Source organism: Emydura macquarii, unplaced genomic scaffold (genome assembly GCF_026122565.2).
Source record: "Emydura macquarii macquarii isolate MOO-44397 ecotype Brisbane River unplaced genomic scaffold, CSIRO-AGI_Emac_v2 contig_3530, whole genome shotgun sequence".
NCBI classification, from domain to species: domain Eukaryota; kingdom Metazoa; phylum Chordata; order Testudines; family Chelidae; genus Emydura; species Emydura macquarii.
In genome coordinates this window covers 2673062-2693400 of record NW_027133667.1, presented here as the reverse complement: position 1 = coordinate 2693400, position 20339 = coordinate 2673062, and the positions used below count along the sequence as shown (strand labels likewise).

The following is a 20339-nucleotide window of genomic DNA, read 5'->3' as shown; positions in this document are numbered from 1 at the left end:
CAAACAATAAATTTATAAGCACTTAGAAGATAATAAGATGGTGAGTAGTATTCAGCATTGATTTGTCAAGAATAAATCACATCAAACCAACGTAGTATCCTTCTTTGATATGGTAAAAAGTCTTGTGGATGGGGGGAAGCGGTAGATGTGGTATACCTTGACTTCAGGAAGGCTGTTGATGCTGTCTCACATGACCGTCTCATAAGCAAACTAGGAAATGTAGCCTGGACAAACTTACTATAAGGTGCATGCAGTCAAGCTGGAAGACCATACTGAGTGGGGTCCTGCAGAGATCTGCTCTGGGTCAGGTTCTAGTCAATATTTTCATAAATAATTTGGATAATGGCACAGAGAATACACTTATAAAGTTTATGGACAATACCAAGTCTGGAGTGGTTGCAATCACTATGAAGAACAGTATTAGAATTCAGAATAATCTTGACAAACTGGAGAAATGGTCTGAAATAAATAGGATGAAATTCAATGAGGACAAATGCAGAATGCAATGTTTAGAAAGGAGTAATCAACTGCACACATACAGAATGGGAAAGCTGAACTTAAGAAGGAGTACTGCAGAAAAGGATCTAGGGGTTATAGTGGATCACAAACTAAATATAAGTCAACAGTGTAATACTGTTGCAAAAAAAAAAAAAAAAAAAGAAAAAGCAAACATCATTATGGGTTGTATGAGCAGGAGGTTTGTAAGCAAGACACGAGAAGTAATTCTTCCACTCAAATCAGCACTGATAAGGCCTCAGCAGGAGTACAGTTTCTAGTTCTGTGCATCACACTTCAAGAAAGATGTGGACAAACTGGAGAAAGTCCCAGAGAAGAACAATAAAAATGATTAAAGATCTAGAAACATGACCTGAGAGGAAAGATTGAAAAAATTGTGTTTCTTTAGTCTGGAGAAGAGAAAACTGAAGAGGGACATGATAACAGTGTTCAAGTATGTAAAAGCTTGTTTTAAAGAGAAAGATGATAAATTATTCTCCTTATCCACTGAAGATAGAAGTAGTAGTAATGGGCTTAAATTGCAGCATGGCAAACATAGGTTATACATTAGGGAAAACTTTCTACCTTTAAGGGTAGTTAAACACTGGATCAAATTACCTAAGGACGCTGTGGAATCTCTGTCATTGGAGGTTTTTAAGAACAGATTAGACAAACTCTTGTCAGGGATGGTCTAGATCATTCTTAGTTCTGCCTCAGTGCTGGGGACTTGACTGAATGACCTACTGAGGTCCCTTCCATTTCTATGATTCTTGATTCTATGGAGATGCAAACAGCAGCTAATGAGGTCATGTTCTTAAATTCAATGCAGGTGTTACGGCTGCTTCACCTTAGATGTCGTCGCTAGCGTGGCTTTTGGTACCCAGGTGGATTCTCAGAAGAATTCTGATAATGCCTTTGTTAAGAACTGCAAAAAGTTCTTTGAATTTTCAATGCTTACGTCCATCCTAATTCTAACTAGTAAGTATAGAGCTTTGTCTATATATATATATATATATATATATATATATATATATATATATATATATGTATGTATGTTTTTTTTTGTTTTTTTTTTTTAATTGTTTTTGAGTCACAAAACCTTGTGAAGTGGGAGCAGGAAGATATACTGACAGCTTTGTTTTAGAGGTATTCAAAGTGCAGTCCACATACCAAATATACCCCACTGATTTCCTGCCGACCTATATGTCCCAGAAGGCAATGTTTCACCTTGATCTGAGTGGAAGTCTTCTGGGGCCTGTAGTCTCTGTGGGCTACACTTTCCCAATAAAACTGAGTCACTGCAATGTAATCCATGTTATGTAAATTAAGTGTGGCCCTTGGACTCCTGACAGATTCTTAGTGAGGCCAATGCTTGAGCAAAGGTTGGATGCCCTCTGTTTACTTGGTAGGAATTAAAAAAGCCCACCCCCCAAACAAAATCATATAGCAGGGGGATGAGGTACAGGGATGTCCTGATATCATAAACCCTCAAAGGTCTCATTTAAACAGCCACGGTCTGGCTGGTGTCTGTAAAGGATGAAGATGATGAATGCTGGCACAGAATACCATTTAAAGAATGTGTTTATTTGGAGGTGAATAAATAGGGAATGTATTATGGGATTGGTAATGGAATATAAAGCCTTCTAGTTTTAGGTCACAAATTCTAGTCCAACTTGGGCTGACTGTGATTAAGGCCTTGCCTATACTTAGATAATTCGGAAACTTAATTGTGGAAGCTGTAGTATAGACCGGGCTCGTGCATTTTTACCCTCCTGTTATTTAGACCTACTCAGAGCAGGGTTAGAAAACATGATGGTAGAAAGTTCCTGAGCCCATCTAAACTTTGTCTGCACTGCAGATTGCACCAATACTGTCACCGATGGAACTGATCCTATTGGGAATTGTGTATCTGTAAAGTCCTCAGGTGAAGTCCTGGCCCCATTGAACTTGATGGAAGTTTTGACATTGACTTCAGAGGGCCAGGTTTTCATCGCTCGTGCCAATAAGGCTTTAGTGAGCCAAGTTCTCCATAAAAAAGTAAGTTTCTGCATAATGTGTTTGTGTGCATGGAGAAGGCTGGTCTGCAGCATTATCCTTGCTGCTAGTGCATCGCACAGTTTGATCTGCAGCAGCTGGTTGGCTTGCATGCCTATCTCACAGGAGTGTTGTGACAATTAACTAGTTAGTGTTGGTAAAGCTGTTTGAAGATGCTCATGGTGCACTGTGGCGATAGCCAACTAGCGAGCTGTTTGATAGTTTTCTGGGTAATGGTTCATCTGCCAGCTCAGTTATACTGAAATGCAATACTTCAGGTTTCTAGTCACTGACTATAAATACTTTGGGGAAAGAGTGCACCCTTGGATTCTTCTTAAGTTTTAGTTATACCCTGCTTGAAGGTTCCCTCTGCCTTGGTCTCTTGTGTAAAAGGGTGTGTAGTAAAGGGAATAAATAGGCAACCAGCTTCCTATAGATAGGTTACCATCCATCCAGAGTTTCATGGCTCCACTCCATACCCTGCCAGGCAAGGCTGTAGAATTAAAAATCTCAAATTTAATTATCTGAGTAGGGAGGGAGGAAAAATCCCTTTTTTTCACCATGATGCTCCGAGATGATGAAGTCGCATTGAATTTTTGTACTGTGGGACAAAACTGCAAATTGAGGCAAACTTTGCAGGGCATGTGAGTAACAGGACATTCCTAGCCAAAATAGGCTGAAGGATATGCAATATCAGTCTGTAACAGAGGGATGAAATCAGAGAAATAAGTGGTACAAAAATAAAACTTCCTACTGAATGGGAGCCCAAATAAAGCTGGGGTGGGGGAGATAAGTGTTCCTGTACCCACCCAACTTCAGTATTCTCTTTTTAAAAATCTCTTAAAGTTGCATTTCCATTCATCATGATCCCACTGGCCCGGATTTTGCCAAACAAGAGTCGCGATGAGCTGAATGGATTTTTTATCAAAGCCATTAAGAATATGATTGCCTTGAGGGACCACCAAGATGCAAATGAGGTAAGGTATCTCTAGGATACTTTTAAGAATGGACAAATGTATTTGGGTGAAATCAGAACTGACTCACTCCTTGGTTTAATATGCAAACTCAGCCTGATTTTAATGTTCAAAATAATACTGGTGAAGTTTTTTGTCTAACTTTTTACATGCTTCTGTCTCTTTGTGTGTGTGGAGGGGGCGGGGAGAAGAGCAGAGCTACTAAAATACTACAAGAAAGGCCTCTCTCTTAGTATTTCTCCCCTATTTAAAACAGTGAAGTACAAAAATACTCATAAGGAGCCTGATCTCAGGAGATTTCCCACCCAGCTTCTAGACCCAAGAGGAACAAGATAGGCTTTGGGTTTTTATTTCAACTAAATCAGCTCTCACCCATCACTTTGCAGAGTGTTTCTTTTTCATCTAGACCTGGGACTATTTTGATTATCTAATACTGTGGTATTGTAGATTATCTGTAGACACTGGGCATTTTAATAAAGGCACAGCTCAGTTCTTGATCTGCATCTAGAACATAGACATGCACTTAAACCCTCTGATATAACAGCCCTTCAGGCTCTCTTCCTTTTGGACTACTCTTTAATATGGGCTGTCCATTTGAGGCTTACATGTTGATCCCTTAATTCTAGATTTATTGCCAGAAATGACATGGAATGTAAACAAGATTTCTATTTTAGAGGAAACAGACTTTGTATTCCCATATGACTTGATTTTGCTGTATAGTTTGACAGAGCATGCATGTCAGCCAACTATTAATGGTGAAATGTAGTAGGTGTTCTATACAGTATTCAGGTTTTACATCAATTGAATGGGAGGAAAAAAAATCCCATTGAGGCCCATCGCCCTGTTATGACATGAAAGCACAACAGGTCCTTCCAACCATCCCTCTCAAGCAGCCAACTCCACATCGGCAATGCCACCTTTGAGAAAATAATAGATTTCAGCCTACTCAGCAGTATATCAGAGATGCATTTAAAACACAAATGAATTTTCAATGAGATTGCTATTTTCTTTCTTGTTTTGAACTCTCATCCTTTTGACTCAGCCCCTGCTGCTCTATCTCATATTCTTACATTTGCTATGCTTTTGTCTTATTATTCTTTTCCTTGTTTTCTCCTCTGGCTGTTCTTCCTCTTTCTCCCTGCATCTCTCTTTCTACTCCCCCTTTCTTCTTCTCTCCCTTGCTATCACCCTTCCGTCCATCTCTGCCAATGCGTGCCCCGGACCTCTGCATCCTTTCTTTTCACTTTTCCCTACCCCCAAGAGTGCAATCAAGTGCTCACGCATGGCTGCTGGCTCAGGCTGTCATACAGGTGCTTTTGCTTACAGGCCTGGTGTGACTGACCTGCCTATAGACTCACCATTCCCAGCACAGACCAGAGCCTGAGTGACTCTCTGCTTCCATATTGATCTAGCTGTAGATATGCCTCTGCCCCAAAGAGCTTACGATCTAAGTATAAGACAAGAGACAGCTGACAGATTTGGATAGACACACAGGGGAGCACAAGGATACAATGCAACAGTATTGTTTAGCACGATAGGCATCAGACTCAGCAAATCAGCCAGCCAACTGTTGTCAGGTTTTTTTTAATAGGCCTCACGGCAGAGGCAAGTTTTAAGGAAGGATTTGGAGAAGTGGCAATGAGGTGGCTTTGTGGATGTTTTGTGAGGAGCTGCTGCCATGCATGAGGGGCCCTATGGGAGAAAGCACAAAGGTAGTTGAAGTGGTCAGCCAGAGTTCTCTTAACTTCACTAGGCGAGCTGGCCAACAAGCTCTTCTTCGAGCCTGTTGGCAGGGCATGGCAATAACTCTCTTGTGAAACAGACAAGACGACTGGGACAAGCCTGGAAAAGAGACGTTCCTAGTTTTCAGGGACACATGGGCCATCCTAAGAATGTACACATACCTGCTGCTGGCTGTAGTTCTACCTCCACCCAGATTCTTGCCTTGTTTGAAAAATTGTCCCATGGAAAAATTTTCAAATGTTGGTAACTATGTTCTTACATTTCAAGAACTTGGCCAAGACTTTGAAAAGTGACTATAGGGTTTGGTGCCTCAGTGACTTTTAAGCATCTCAGGCTGGTCATCCAAAAACAGAGGCACCCAAAATCAATAGGCACTTTTGAAAATTTTGGCACCAAATTTTGCTAAATACAGGCAATGTTGATAACTTGCCAGGGACCAAAAGCCTCATGCTAATTTGTATAGAAAACGGAGAAGATTACAGCTGCCCTTCATATGAACATGGAAATGTGACCTGCAAAGACTACAGGTCCCAAAATAGCCTTTTCATTGAATCAAGCTGGAGCACTCAATGCTAAGACTTGTTGTGAAATCCTGGCCCCATTGAAGTCAATGGGAGTTTTGCCATTGACTTCAGTGAAGTGGGATTTTCACTTGTAGTTTCTGATTTGCATCTCTGTATTAAGGATGATAGCCATAAGCTGTGTTGTGGAACTCAGTGTGCTGCGTTTATCCAGTGGATGACCTTTAGATCACCCCATTCTCAGATGTTACATTGTTTGCATCTTTATTCTCTTCATCTCCATTTCAAAATTGTGTTTGTTTAATTTTTGCTAAAAACCCTCATTTGAAACAAACTCTAAAATAACTAAAAGCCCCAAAAGTGATTCAGCTGGAGCACGTCTTCCTCATGTGTAACAATTTTAAATTTCTCAGGTCTTTATAAACCTCACAGAGAAATTTAAAAGATTATTAGCCTTTGAAACAGACTGCCTTAAAATGAAAATGGGAATTTCATAGAAGCTGCAACCAAAAGTAAACCTGCCCGAAGAAATGAATTTCTAAAATGCACAACTCTTTCCATTTCTCCACGTGTCTCCTATTTTTCTAGCAGCATAGTGTAATGTAAAATTAATAATTCATAGTTGTCAAATCCGTGCCTGGTAGATAGTGACCAATTATTATTATCGTCTGATTGGAGATCTCAATCCAGTTCCTAATGAACAGGTGACACAATCATCACCAGAATTTATATTTATTAGCACCCATGTTGGATGGTTGAGTCTCAGTTTGGCTGAGGGGCCAAAGACTTACTAGGCATGTTGAATGCATTATCCAGAACTGCAGGCCGGGATGGAGATGGATCGAAGAATAGTGGAAGCTTGCGCAACCTCTACTTATGTTGTACATGTTCTGAGTATAAAAGGAGGACGTCAGTCTCCAGGGTGAGGAGCCACAGAGAAGCCATTTTCGGCTGCCAGCTGTGCGGATGGTGTGGCCTCTACTATAGTTTAGAGCTGCCCATGGCTGCACTGTGCTGACTCTATTCCATCATCCCGGAATTGCCAGAGTACAACGGCGCAGCAACCACGTCCGTTTCCTTCCATTTCTCCAACTGCGACACACACCTTCCGCCAGGGGCTGGGTGGGGGACAGCCTAGCAGATGGCCATGCTGTGTCTATGCCACCCAAGGATTCCTTCAAGCCGGGGGAATTCCCAAGTGTGGAGTTCCACCAACTTTCCATCCCCAACCACAGAACAGCACAAAGAGACCAGGTGAAACCTGTGGCTTTGAAAACTGAGTTTTGAGGAAAATTGACACTGAATGCTTAAAAGCTTTCGGAGGGGTGTATTGCCCTCTGTGCCAGTTTTCAGTGCCTTAAAGGGATATTAATGCACTGTAAAGAAACAGGCATCTTTTAATAACTTTCTGTGGCAATCATGACCTGGTTACATCTTTAATCTCCGGAACACTGATTCCCAGGGAACAATGGACAGAGCTCCAATGAATGGCTTACTGAGGGTAAGGTGTGTAGGTGTGTGTATGTGGCCGGGGGGGAGGGGGGGGCGTGTAGGCGCACACATGTGTGCATTGGGGAAGAGGGGCCTATCTGAAAACATAGTTACTGTGGCACACTGTTCTCTTCTCACCCTCCCCCATCAATTCCCCTGAGCTTTTCTTTTTTATGAACAAATGAACTGTTTGCTTCAAAAGCTGCTTTAACTTAGTGGAGCAGAGAAAATCCTACTGAAAAAAGCCTGATTCCATCCTTGTGAGGGGAAAACTATATGGTTACTAAGAAAACTTAGTTAAAAATTTGCTAAATTCTGTGTACCTTCCAGGGGCCATATCTGTGTTTGAACTGTGGGAAATGCAGTGCAGATGTTAAAAAGTAAATACTGTTCTTAGGAGATAGCAGATGGAAGGATTAGACATCTATGAGCTTGTTTATATTAAATAGGGGGATGGTGTCCATCTAGGCAACCTTGTTATAAAGAAATATTGTCTGACTCTTTCTGGTTTTTTTAAACATAAAGGATCATAATAGTTTTATTTACTTACATGATCCCCATACCACAGCACCTGAGCATGTTATATTCGTTCATGAAATATCCTTGCAACATGCCTGTGGTGTTGGGAAATATAAGTATCCCTATTTTTCAGCTCGAGAACTGGGGCATAGAAAAGTTAAGTGACTTGCCAGGTCTGGGAATTGAACCTATATATCCATCCACTGCCTGAGCATCAAGACCATCCTTCCTCTTGAAGATGATAAAGACCTTTTAGATTATCAGATCTATCCTCATGCATGAGCAGAAAATAATGCCCTTAGATAGGCACAAAAAATCAGATTCAATGTTAATGGGAGTTACGGGTGCTCAGCAATTCTCAGAATCAAGCCAGTAGTGCTTGATTTAGCATGCTCTGTTCTTTTCTAACTTTTAGTGACATCCTCGTGGTTTTTGGAAGACTTCATCAATTTCCCTAGTTGGGGATTTCAGAGAGGACAGCTAAACCTCTGAAATCCCAGAGATATGATGATGTCAAAATCTCATTTTATCCCATTAGGTCACCACTTTGAATCCATCCTTAGGTCAGTAGTGACCAAAATTGTGACCAGCTGAGGATTGATTGTTGGTCTACGAGAAATGAGTTTGGTGGTGTCAGGCCAGACCAAGTGCTGAGATACAATGAAAACGCTTCCAAGGTGACCCTCTAGTTTCAGTCATGGAAGACATCCAGCATAGAACAGGTGTAGAGAGAGAATGAACTATTTTCCCAGCCACAGAGGCACATTGATGGGGCAGTTGGGAGAAGTTTGCATTGCCACCAAATGTGTCCTGAGGGCAAAAATCTTCTGTCTCTACTCTGTCAATTCAGCACTTTTCATGAACACTGCGCTGGACTGGATGAGCATAATGGTCCCTTCTGGTCTTGAAATCTGTGGGTGAGATCCTGGCTGTTCTGAAGTCAATGGCAAAACTCTTATCAACTTCAATGAGGACTCTGACTACAAAACTTGGTGATGCCAGATTCTAAGAAAGCTATGTTTGTGGCTACATAGTACTACTACTTTCTCAATCCTCTTAGCAATAATAATGAAGCTCTGTTTAAGAACATTAAAAAGAAAAACCCTCCATTGAAGAATAAAGGGACAAGGAGGGATGCTGAGCATTTTTTAACTGAAATATACACCTTTCAATAATATAATCTCAAATAAAAATGTATCAATTACAGCCCACTCTTTACTGGTCTCCAGGGAGACTGAGTCATCATTCATATCAACATGTAAAATTTCAGAAGCACAGAGGGCTAGGTGTTTTGTGATTGCCCAAATATTCAGTGATTTTAATTACAATGGAAACTTGATAAATTGCTTTGTGCCACAATCCATTATTAATAGCTTAATGAATACCACAATGGCTTGTTAAAACTGCTCTGTAGCAAAAGCTGTTGTCAGTGTTTGAGTTACAACCCCCTTTGATTACAGGGGGGAGGTTATAACTCAGCTGTTTTAAAAAAAAATTAGGGTGAAACTCGACACTGATCCTCAGGTCTGGTCAAGCTGTGCTTGGTGCAGAACCTGAAGAGGGAGGGAAACAACAGTGGCTTTAATTCTGCTTTTGTGCTCCTCTGATCTTAGAGACAGTTAGAGGGTCAATTCTGCCCCCAGCAGAATTGAGAGAAATCTTAGGGCTGCTTTATATTATAACAGGTGGTTTGGGTCCCCAAAGGGGCCAAGTGAGGGGTCGCCAGAGCAAAGTAGCACTCTGTTCCTTTTCTCTTGGCCATGTCCCCAGTACATCCTATATGCTGGAGGAATCCTCTGAGAGCCAGTCATGCCAGCTTTATGGGCCTTTTGTGCCACAAGGGTACTGCAAACGGGCTATAGCACTGGCCCGGATCTGATCTAAGCATGATTTTATTATGGATTGAATAAAATATTGACTGGTTTTAAAGGTTGTTTTTAAAATGAATATTCAAAAGTTTTGATTTGCGGTATTAAACTTGGAAATTGAATGCAATAATAGTGAAAATGAACCTGATTATGAACACAGTTTAAATTTATTAACAGTAGGGGGTCACGTATTAATGGTAGGGGGGTCTGAAAGATTTATCTATAGTAAAACTCAGGCCATTTTTCTTTTCAAAACAAACTTAACATCTAAAAGTTTTATATTGCAGTAGGAATTTTGATAACTTTAAATATTACAGAAGGGTATATTGAGTTGACAGATCTGTTTGATTTTATAGGGTCCTATCAGAGTTTAAGCAGCTGGAATTTAAGCAGTTATGGTCCAGTTTCTTAGAGAAACATTTCATACATTTGCTGCATATACTGTTTTCCTGTGTTTTCAGCATGGTTGTTGCAATCCCCAGGGGGATTACAAAAAGGTGTGTCACGACCACCCTGCCCTTTAAATACTGCTTAATAGGGAGGGGGTCCCGGCTTGATCTCAGCTAGATGAGAGGGAGGATCCCAGTACAAAAAGGTTGAGAACCACTGCTCTAGTTAGGAGCAATTACATGTATTAGACACATATGATTTGCATTTACACAATTGATAGGTTTCAACTTAGTTAATTATTATTCTGTCGTTACATTTTGTTCTGGAAAATAGAAGTTGTTGAATAGCAAAAGAATACCCAGATCTGCCCACCACATGAATTATAGTATTACTCATTAGGCTGTTTAATTTGCACATTGTGTAAACGCTTATATGCAATGTATAGAGTCCTCCTGGGCTGTCAAGTCAACAGTTACCATACGATATGATTTTTCAGCAGAAATAATTAATTGGTGGGTTAAGCAGTGCTGCCTATAAATCATGTGAGTATTGATCAGTCAGGGTCTCTGCAAGAAGTAGAGCATATTAAGAATTGTTGAAGAAGCAGGCAGTTTGTATTCTGTATACTTTCAACTCAAGTGTTAGTGTATTTCTGCTGTTGTATTGAAGAGCATTCCAGACAATAGAGATAACAGACTACCGTTTTTCATGCATACTTGTGTTTCGTGGAAGGGGCATAGTTAGATACACAAAGTCCTCTTATTTTTCCTTTCTCTGGGTGTCTGTCTCTATCCCTCTCACACACAAACATACTTTTGTGTGTGTGTTTTTCAGTGTGTGCAAAATGTGAGTGTTTGCAATATAATGGATGTGTGAATACTTGAAAGTGAGATTGAAACTCTCTAATGGAAAAGGGAGAATGCTTATTGCTACTAAGCAGCCATCTATTGGATAAACACCAATACTGAACTGAACAGTCATGAAACTGCAGATGGTAACACAATTGGTTATCCTATGCATGTTCAATGTAATCTTCCCAAAACCAGTTTTACCCACCACCCCGACCCTAGCAACAGCTTCTTCCTCTGTGCACATATCCCCTCACTCTCAACAGGCTACTAATGTGGTTTAGATAAAGGATAGTTTACTGCAATCTAAAAATGTGGAATAAGTCCTAACTTAGAGCTAAGGCCTGTTTGGTGACTAGATAGCCCAGTAGCATGACAGAGCCCCAGAAGAGACGTGGTTGAAGATAGTAATAAATATTATTTATTAGCATATAGCAATAATTATGACAAATGGTGTAACTACACTATGTATTATTAATAAATATAAATAATGACGAGCTGTAATAGACCGTTATTAATTCTGAGCACCCCAAAATGAGCTAGGCACCCCACACACCCAAGTAATGCCATGTTCCCTGCCCCAAGTGTGCACAGCCTCAATGTGACATGACACAACAAAGGGTCTTTGATTAAGGAGAAAGGATGAGGAAGGACAAGGGTGCCAATAATACAATCACCTGGTAACCCAGTAAGGCGTATGCGCGTCTTGGTGGCTGTGCTAGGCAGTGGAGATGGATTGGCAAACAGATTTGGGGAGAGTGTGCTAAGCATATGGAGGGGTGCAGAAACAGACAGAGGCAGTTGTAGGGGAACTTTTAAAAAAAGGGTGAGGAATGAAAGCAGTGATGGGGTGGATCTCGCAATCCTTAAAGCAGTAAGTAGCAATGGTACATTCCTGTACATTGGTGTTGAGTGTCAGGCCAACACTAAATATAACTGATAATTAATTATGCATTCGGTCTAAGCTAATAACATTACAATCTATAAAGGAGAAAAATGGGGTACTGAGCTCTTGCGACAGCAATCCAAATCATCAGCCTTGTGTTCTGTAACTGGAGTGTCAATAAGTGATCATTGATTGTGCTTCCGTGGCTATAGACCCAACATCCTTTCCACACACCCAACATTATGAGAAAAGGAGGGGAAGAAGGTCAGATAATGATTTGGGAGGCAAAAAGAAACTTCAGAATACAGTGCGTGTATGTGTGAGAGAGAAATCTTATATCCACTAATATTGTATGTGTTTGGTACTACATGTTGATTTGGGTTGGGGCTTCTGAAAGCTGATTGAAGTCAATGGGAGCCAGATAAGGCCCTTTATGCACAGAAAGGGTGTGGGCAGTAACAGTTCCAGCTTTCCCCAACATTATTCTTACTTTTATTTATTATTTGTATTATGCCAAGGGGCCCTAGTCAGGGTCAGAGCACTGTACAAACACAGAACAGAGAGGTGGTCCCTGCTTTGACACATTACCCACAACCAATGTGCCTCATTCTTGACCTGGAGAGAATAATGCTTGGTGTGGGAGCATAGCATAGTCTCCCTTTACCCATTGCATTCTTGGCCTGACTTCTGAGACTGCCAACAATGGGGCTAATTGTGTGTGTTGGGAAGGGGATTGTGATGCTTACATCATTTCATTATGCTTTGGACAGGGACCACCAACTCAGCACTGATAAACCACCCAACAGCTGTCAGAAAGTAGGTGAATTTTGTTTACTAGGCTGAGTTTCCTCCGATTACCTGGAGATGGGAGGTTCCATATTCTGTTACCAGTCCTCTTAGCCACGGAGTCCATATTCTTTACTTCAGTATTAAAAAGAAAATCCCCAAAAGTAAAAGTATGATTGAATTCCTTTTTGCAGATTTGCTACTGTTCATAAACTGCTCAGACTGCTGTCACTCTTAGTTTTATGATGACAAAAAAGCCTCAAGTGTAAAATTACAGCTTTGTATACACACTCAAGCCATCTCCATTGGTGCATATGTAACTAATGATGCAAAAAAAAGGTTTATGCCATGCATTATTTATTCCACAATATCCATGTACTTATCAACAGATATTCAAAGTGGCATTGTTACAAAAGATAAGACCCCGTCTCTTCTTTAAAAATTATTTCTGTTTAGCCAGCAATGTGTCCAAAAAAAAAAAAAAAGTAAAAATATCCTTCATGTAAATAAATACTTTCTGTAACTGCAGGAGGGTTTAGCACAGTGGCTTTAGCCAACTGTAAACTACTTGGGACTTGTCTACATTGCACCAGCAAAGCACAGTAGAGGGGTGTGATTTATAGAGCACTCTAACTGCCCTCTGTAGATCCTGCTGGCATGCTCTGAAAGGTACCTAGTTTGCGTTAATGTACATTACACCGTGTAGACAAGCCCCGGGTAGACTTTTTATGCAAACTAAGGATCTTTCAGAGAGCACCAGGAGGGTTTACAGGGGGAAGTTAGAGTTCAACACATTAGAGCGCATCACAAATCACATCCCTCTGACACACTTTGCCACGCTATATAGATGAGCCCTTGGTATAGCTAATTCATTCACAAGGAGTTCTATTGTGATATTTTGTTACTCCCCATTATACTGTTTTTATATGGACTCTCCAACTTGCCCCTTGCTGGAATTATAAAGTGCTCTTGTGGGCTGTCCACCTGATGCCCTGGATCATAAACCATAGCATGAGCTGTTATTTGAATGGTCCAAAGAGCAAGTATGAGCACTTTATTACTCCCAGAAAAAATAATCTTGCTTACGTGAATTATGGTTGTAAATGTGTATCAATAACCTAAGTAGTGATGGTGGTGTGTGGGAAGAAAAGAATGCCGCAGTTTAAAAAAAAAAAAAGTCTCAATGCTAAAAAATTTAGACCTAAGGTTACATTTTAGAAAACTGTGGAGTAGCTTCATTGAAAGGGGGGGGGGGGGATGGGAAAGGTGTGTGGTAGTGGGCAGAATTCAGGAGCTAGAATTGTTGCGTTTCTTTATTCTACACATTACCTCAGCCACACCTGTAACTAGACGTTTTGTGGTTCATAGGCAACGGTTCTGAGCTACAATAAAAAGATACTCATGCTGGAGGAGCCTTAAGGACTTGTGTTAAACTTGTCTCAGACTGAAATAACTCTTTGGATAGTCTTCATTCATCAACAACTGAATCTAAAATTCAAATTTATTTTCGTCTCCGAACTGTGCGGAAGATCCTGAGAAAGATCCGATTTCTGCTATAGACTCTGAATACCTCACATAGGCTGACACTCACCTGTCTACTGTACTGACATTTCTGTATTTTATTGCTGTACATATGAGCAGCAAAATGAAATTGTCAAAATCCCTAGATCGGTAACCAAATGAGGAATTCTGGGATTGGGCATGGTGAGTGAGGAGTGTAGCAGCACCATTCCTCCCCCCACAAACTTCAAACACTGGACTTTTTATAATGTGGGCCTAGAGCAGTTTCCTCTTGGCCCCTTTGCTACCTAGGCCGTTGGTCCCCACAAACCACTTCCAGACAATGGCTTCGTGCTCCACCAGTGCGCTTTATTTACAGTGGGTTGCCCACCACCTTCTATATAACCAGTTCCTACCAGTCGCAGAGTCTTACAGATTCAGCCTCTAGTCAAAGGGTGCTCAACCTTACCTGGTGGTAGCTTCTCCCTCTCTGGCTGCTTGCCCCTCCCTTCCTTCCAACAGCCTTTTCCTAGGAGCTTTTAAAGCCCTTCCAGGTTCTACAGCTGGTCCTAATTCCCTCCTTCACTGCCAGCTTGCTCAGCTGGCTCCCATCCACACTTAATGAGGGCGCAGTAGCAGGGGCTAACCCAGCATTGCTGGTAGCAACCTGCCACATGTCCACAAGGTGTATTTTAACTTCTCTGTACAAAACTGAAATTCCTGCCCATCCAAAGTTCTTCGGAACGTGAAGAGAGGAAGCCACAGAACTGTTCCCTGTCACCTGCCTTCTGAACCACCTGGAAACGAGCAGAGAGAAATTGCTTCATGTTTTTCAACAGCATGATTTTTCCTTTTATTGGTTGACTGCATTGCCGGATGCACTGAAATAATATATTCTCTCCCTATGTATATGTAGTATTTTAAAAACACAGGTTATGCAGTAGGCAAGTACAAGTTATTGGGCTCAGTAGAGGGATAACTGTGTGAAATTCCATGGCCTATGGTATGCAGGAGGTCAGACTAGATGATCTAATGATCTAGATGATCATTCTGGCCTTAAACTCTATCTAATCTATCTCTCTCTCCCTTCATGTGAGGTTCTTAAGTGCTTTTACAAACCTCAGTTAACAAAAGCCTCACAATACCCTATAAGGTATCTGTGTATTATTATACCCATTTTACAGTGGGGGAACTGAAGCTAATTGTAGTTCAAAGGCAGAGATTGGAATAGAACCCAAGTGCTATCTACTAAAACATGCCTTCTCTCTCCAGTTGCTTGTGGGTGATTAATCTAGCCAATAAAATAGCATCTTACTAGGCATTAGCCTAATACTTGATTCATTTATTTATTTGTAAAAAGGCCAGGGTCATCACCCTCACAAACTTCAGCTTCACTATCTAATTCCCTACATGCTCCAAGGGACTCCCAAGAATTTGACAGTCTTGTCTGTTCACTAACTGGTTCTTCCAGTGTCTCCCAGGGCTATGACTTCAGGGTAATATAACATCCTGATCAAGCTATCATAATGATGCATCCGTTTTCTCTTGAGAAAAGGGCATAAACCTGGATTCTCCCCCCACAGATGAGGACATTCATAGTTACTTTGACCACTCTCTAAGTACAATGAGAATAGTCAGAATGACATTCCTGGAGCCAGGGAATTGACTAAACTCTCTTTGTTTTGAGCTGTATGAAATTATCCAAACCAAGTCCAAAATAACACAAAACTTCCCTGGTCTGGAGTTTCATTACAAATTCTATACTCAGACCAGGTTTGATCAAAATATTCCTGAATCTTTCAAATGAACCTGGGCTGATATTTTTCCTTTTGCATTGAAAACCTCATGAAAGTAGGAGCTTTATTCCTTTATAAGATGTGCCTATCATCAAACTTTCGGCTTATTTATAATAAAAACACCAGAATCAGCCAGCCAGCCAGCCAGCCAATGTTAGCGAATGCAAACAAACTAGTTTCCCTGCCAAGCCAAAAATATCCAAACCACCCTCAAACAACAACTTTAAGGATAGCCTATGTTAAAAGATAAGCCTTGCAATATGCCTAAAAGTTCAACAAACTCTGGTTCTTTTGGACTAAGAGGGGGAGTAAATTCCAGAATTAGGAGTCCTCCTCAGAGAGTGCCTTCACTTAACCCCCAGATGTGCAAATCTAGGACCTGTTAGTTCAAGCATATCAATTAATTCCAACCTCTGGTTTAAAACACGTATTGAGATGAGACTCTCTGACTTATTGGGACAACTGGATTTTTTTCCCCCAGAAGGCTGGAGTTTGCATGGTTTTTATATGAAACCTAGTGGTTTTAATCAGAGATTGGATTTGAACATCTCATGTCAATGTGGCAAAGTGATATTCTTCCATGAAGACTTCATTTTGTGCTCCACACTAAAGCTTCCAAGAAAAACAATTGTTTTATTCTCCACCGCTTTACTGATGCCAGTGAAGTTATTCCAGCCAAAGATCTGCCCCCAACTTGCTGATGCTCAAGGTTGCAAATGTAGCTTTCAAAATGTGAACTGGATGAAAACTAATATAGTGATGTATGTCTGAGTCTGCAGAGAGCCTGAAACAATAGCTCAAAGAGGTGTGAGCTGCGTCATTTCTAATTAGTGAGTTAATTCTGAATCCTAATGATATTTTACTATCAACTTCTTTTGTTATTTCACTGCCAGCCAGGCAGGAAAGAGGAGGTATGATCATTCTGTGAAAGTCTATGCAATCTATTGTTAATGGCATTTCATTTTGGCATCATGAGTGCGTGAAGCTTGTGGTGGCAAGCACTTTGGTGGCAGGGACTTGGGAGAGTTTCACCAATTATATTTCCAGTCTAGCTAGGGTTTCATGTGTATTTTGCTTTGGTATTTTTTACTTCATCAAATCCGAAACCCAAACTCAATTCCAGGCATGAGAAAAATGTGTAGAAATATTTCCATTGAAACCATCCTTATGAACGAAGATTGCAAGGGAAACGGTTTTGCTAGTGCTCACTATGAACTTTTCCCTTCACCTTCCAGGGGACTCAATCCCCCTACCAAAAATGTAATCCAAGAGGACCACTTGGGTCCCAAAAGCAGGGGTTCAGTAGTTAAAAGATCAGTCTATAGGCTTACCTTAAAATTTATGTAAAAATGCAGTTTCCTAGTTCAAACCTGCATGATCTGGGGACCCTGCCCAAGACCCTTGACTGTCATGAGGAGAAGAATTATGATTCATCGCACACGCAAGTTACGGATTTCTATATTCTTTTGACAGTTGTGAAACTTAAAAGTGAGGATTGAAGAAGGGAATGATAAATAGTGCTAGATATGCCTTCCCCAGTACTGCACACATCTATTCTTCTGCTACACGTCTGTAGCACAGAGCTTGTTAGTTGCACGTAGTATGATTTTTCTGCATGGCCAGGTAATGTTTAAGGAGACTAATGAGAGGGATGATATGGCCCAGATCAGTGGTGTCAGGAAGCAAATCACAAAGTGTCTTTCTCTGAGAGACTGAATGCAGGGCTCGTTTTAGTATATATTTCAAAAGGGACAACTCTGTCACCCACAAAGTTGAACTTTTACTCTCTCGCAAACCACATCCAAATTATAGTCTTTCAAGCAGCATCTACACCTGCAGCTTTCATTGGTTTAATGGTGTTATCTTGTGGGGGGGAGGAAATTAAAAATGGAAGTCCATCTCATTGACACATCTTTGTTTTGCTGCTGGCATTGCAGTTCCCCGTTATTCAGTTATAACCTCACTAAGCAAGATTGAATACAATATAGAAGCTACTGTTAGCTTCTGCTGCCTATCAGGAAAATCAAAGAAACTTCCCATTGGGAAGATTAAGCCAGCAGCTAAATGTGGTGCCCAAAGTGTTTTCATTTAGTGGTGCTACTGACATTAGATGTGTTATCAAACTGAAAAATATGCGTTTTCTTCCCTGTGAACGTACTTGAGAGATTCCCTCTTCCCAGCTCCAGCAACTGACAAATAATCTAACTTTTTTTGTTTCTGTGCCAGTGTTCCCAGTCACCGTGCTGTGCTTTTTAGGGAAGGTTGATTTGACTACCTTTGTAATCCCAGAAAAAAGTAGTCTCGTTGTGATAGGTAATAACCAACCTGCCAAATGGAAATCTCTTTTCTCTTGCAGGGCTGGTGATTTTTAATGTTGCATTCCATACTGATGTGTAAAGTGAAGCTGGATGAATTGTTCAATGTGGAGAATTTGTTAAAATGTACCACTTTGTTCTCTTTGTGATGTGAAGATCTGATTTTTCCTAGTTTAATTCATTCTTCACGGTTATTCAAAATGGTCAAAATGGCGATAGCAGTATTTTTGTACAATACAGTAGTGAATATTTAACTTGTGTTAGTAGTCGTGTTTTCCACAAAGGTTCTTGTGAACTAAACTGCTCACCCTGTTCTATTATTTATTATGATTATTATTACTTCAACTATTATGGCAGTGCTTGGGGGCCGCAAACAAGACCAGGGCCCCATTTTGCTAGATAGCGGGCAAACATATCGTAAGGGACAGTTCCTGCCCCAAAGAACTTGCATCTAAATTTGAAGTCCAGGCTTGACAAGTAGGTAACATAAAAACAGGAGCTATGAATCCCAAGCAAAAGGAGCCAGTGGGTTGCTTTGCAAGAATATGTATTTGAATATATATTGTATACTGAAGAATATGCAAATATATATTTGGCTTATTTGCCTATCTCTGGTTGAAACTAAGGGCTTGTCTACACTAGAAGATTGTATTGCTTTAAATTTACTGGTATAGTCACAGCAGTACAACCCTTCTAGCGTGTACATTATTATATTGATATAAAGGTGATTTATACCAATATAGCTATTCCCATGCAGGAAGGGGAATTAACTATCCTGGTGTAAATCATCTTTGTACAGGTATAACTGCATACACATTAGGGCATTTACCAGTATCACACGCCTAATTGAAATAGTAATATCAGAAAAACTTTCCAGTGTAGACCAAGACTAGAGCTGGACTCTTATTGCACAGTACATTGACTATCAGAACAAATGTTGAATTAGCATGTGAATGAAGCCCTTCCTGGGGCTCTTAGATGCAGTCTTTAGCCACACAGAAGAGCTGAAGTATGCAGAAGTACAGTATTGATTCTTCAGTTCACAGGGACAGCAGGGAAAGAAGATCTATCACATAGTAACAGTTGCAATACAGTTACAGCTCTTGGATTTCTTTATTATTAGAAGTGAGAGGCCTTTTGTTAGTAGTATATTCATTTTCACTGCAGAACACATGCCTAAATTTAGGCAGAGAATGGTGTTGTAAGTGATGGAACACATTTCGGAGTGCAATATACAATAATATGGCTTCATTACTCTGGGAAATCCAGGCATGCAGGATATTGGGGTGGTGCAGATCAGCTGGGCCAGTTCACACAGCTCTTGTGTATACTATAACTGGCACTTGCCACTATAATCAGCTTCTTGCTTTCAGGTGCACCAGATTCACATATGCAATTACAAGGTTTCATCTGATGGTCTGAAATTCCCAGGAGAAGTTAGAGATGTTCTGTGCTATCTCCTTTCCTTATCCAAACACTCTGAATTTTAGTTTCTCTCTGCTGTTTGGTGGCAGCAGAGCTAGAGCACAGGATATAAAATATTTCTCCTCTTGTCTCATGCTGCTCCTTATTCCAATGTCTTGTAAAAATATTATCCGATTAAGTACTTTGACATATATAATTAATTGTTCCTTCCTTACCAGTATCTCAGTTGCCTGTCCTTTCTCTGGCTTCTTCATCTGTATCATCTGATGCAAGAAAATAGAAAATATTTGTATTAATTCTTTAATGAATAAATAAATGCTGATTAAATTCTTTTGAAGAAACACTTAATCCTTGCTTTTCATTTTCAATCCACATGTCAGATCCTGGCACTGCCGTCACTCTTGGATCCCTTCTGTTCTATGATTCATTATGTTGGTATTTGAGGAATTGAAAATGAATCACATGACCTCATGAGTTAGATTCAGCACAACAGTATTATATCCTGCTCTCAAAAGTCAATCCAAACCTTTTGGGCTGCATTTAAAAGCCCTACCAAATTTGCTTTTCCAGCTGGCTTGCAATCAACTCACTCTTGTGCATAGTTCTGTTCTTGTGGCATTTTTCTGGTACAAACTGACATTAGCAAGTCCCTTTAGTAACAGAAGGGATGGTTCAACAAGCATTTTGCATGAACAAAACATGCACACAGGTTTTGTACTGTTATGACTGTACAGTATAAAGTGCTTAT

At 40.5% G+C, this 20339-nt stretch overlaps 1 protein-coding gene and 1 long non-coding RNA gene across 2 annotated transcripts in view; one reads left to right on the top strand and one right to left on the bottom strand.

Annotated features, from left to right (window-relative positions):
• The window catches only part of LOC137145387 (uncharacterized), a 34459-nt gene extending 14605 nt beyond the window's left edge, over positions 1-19854 (bottom strand). The window contains exon 1 of the long non-coding RNA XR_010917647.1: positions 19807-19854. This is a non-coding gene — a long non-coding RNA (uncharacterized lncRNA). The remainder of the gene's footprint in view (positions 1-19806) is intronic.
• The window catches only part of TBXAS1 (thromboxane A synthase 1), a 278530-nt gene that overhangs the window by 182601 nt on the left and 75590 nt on the right, over positions 1-20339 (top strand). Inside the window, exons 8-9 of the mRNA XM_067536094.1 lie at positions 1325-1473; positions 3376-3506. Coding sequence (XP_067392195.1) covers positions 1325-1473; positions 3376-3506 — 280 coding nt within the window. The remainder of the gene's footprint in view (positions 1-1324; positions 1474-3375; positions 3507-20339) is intronic.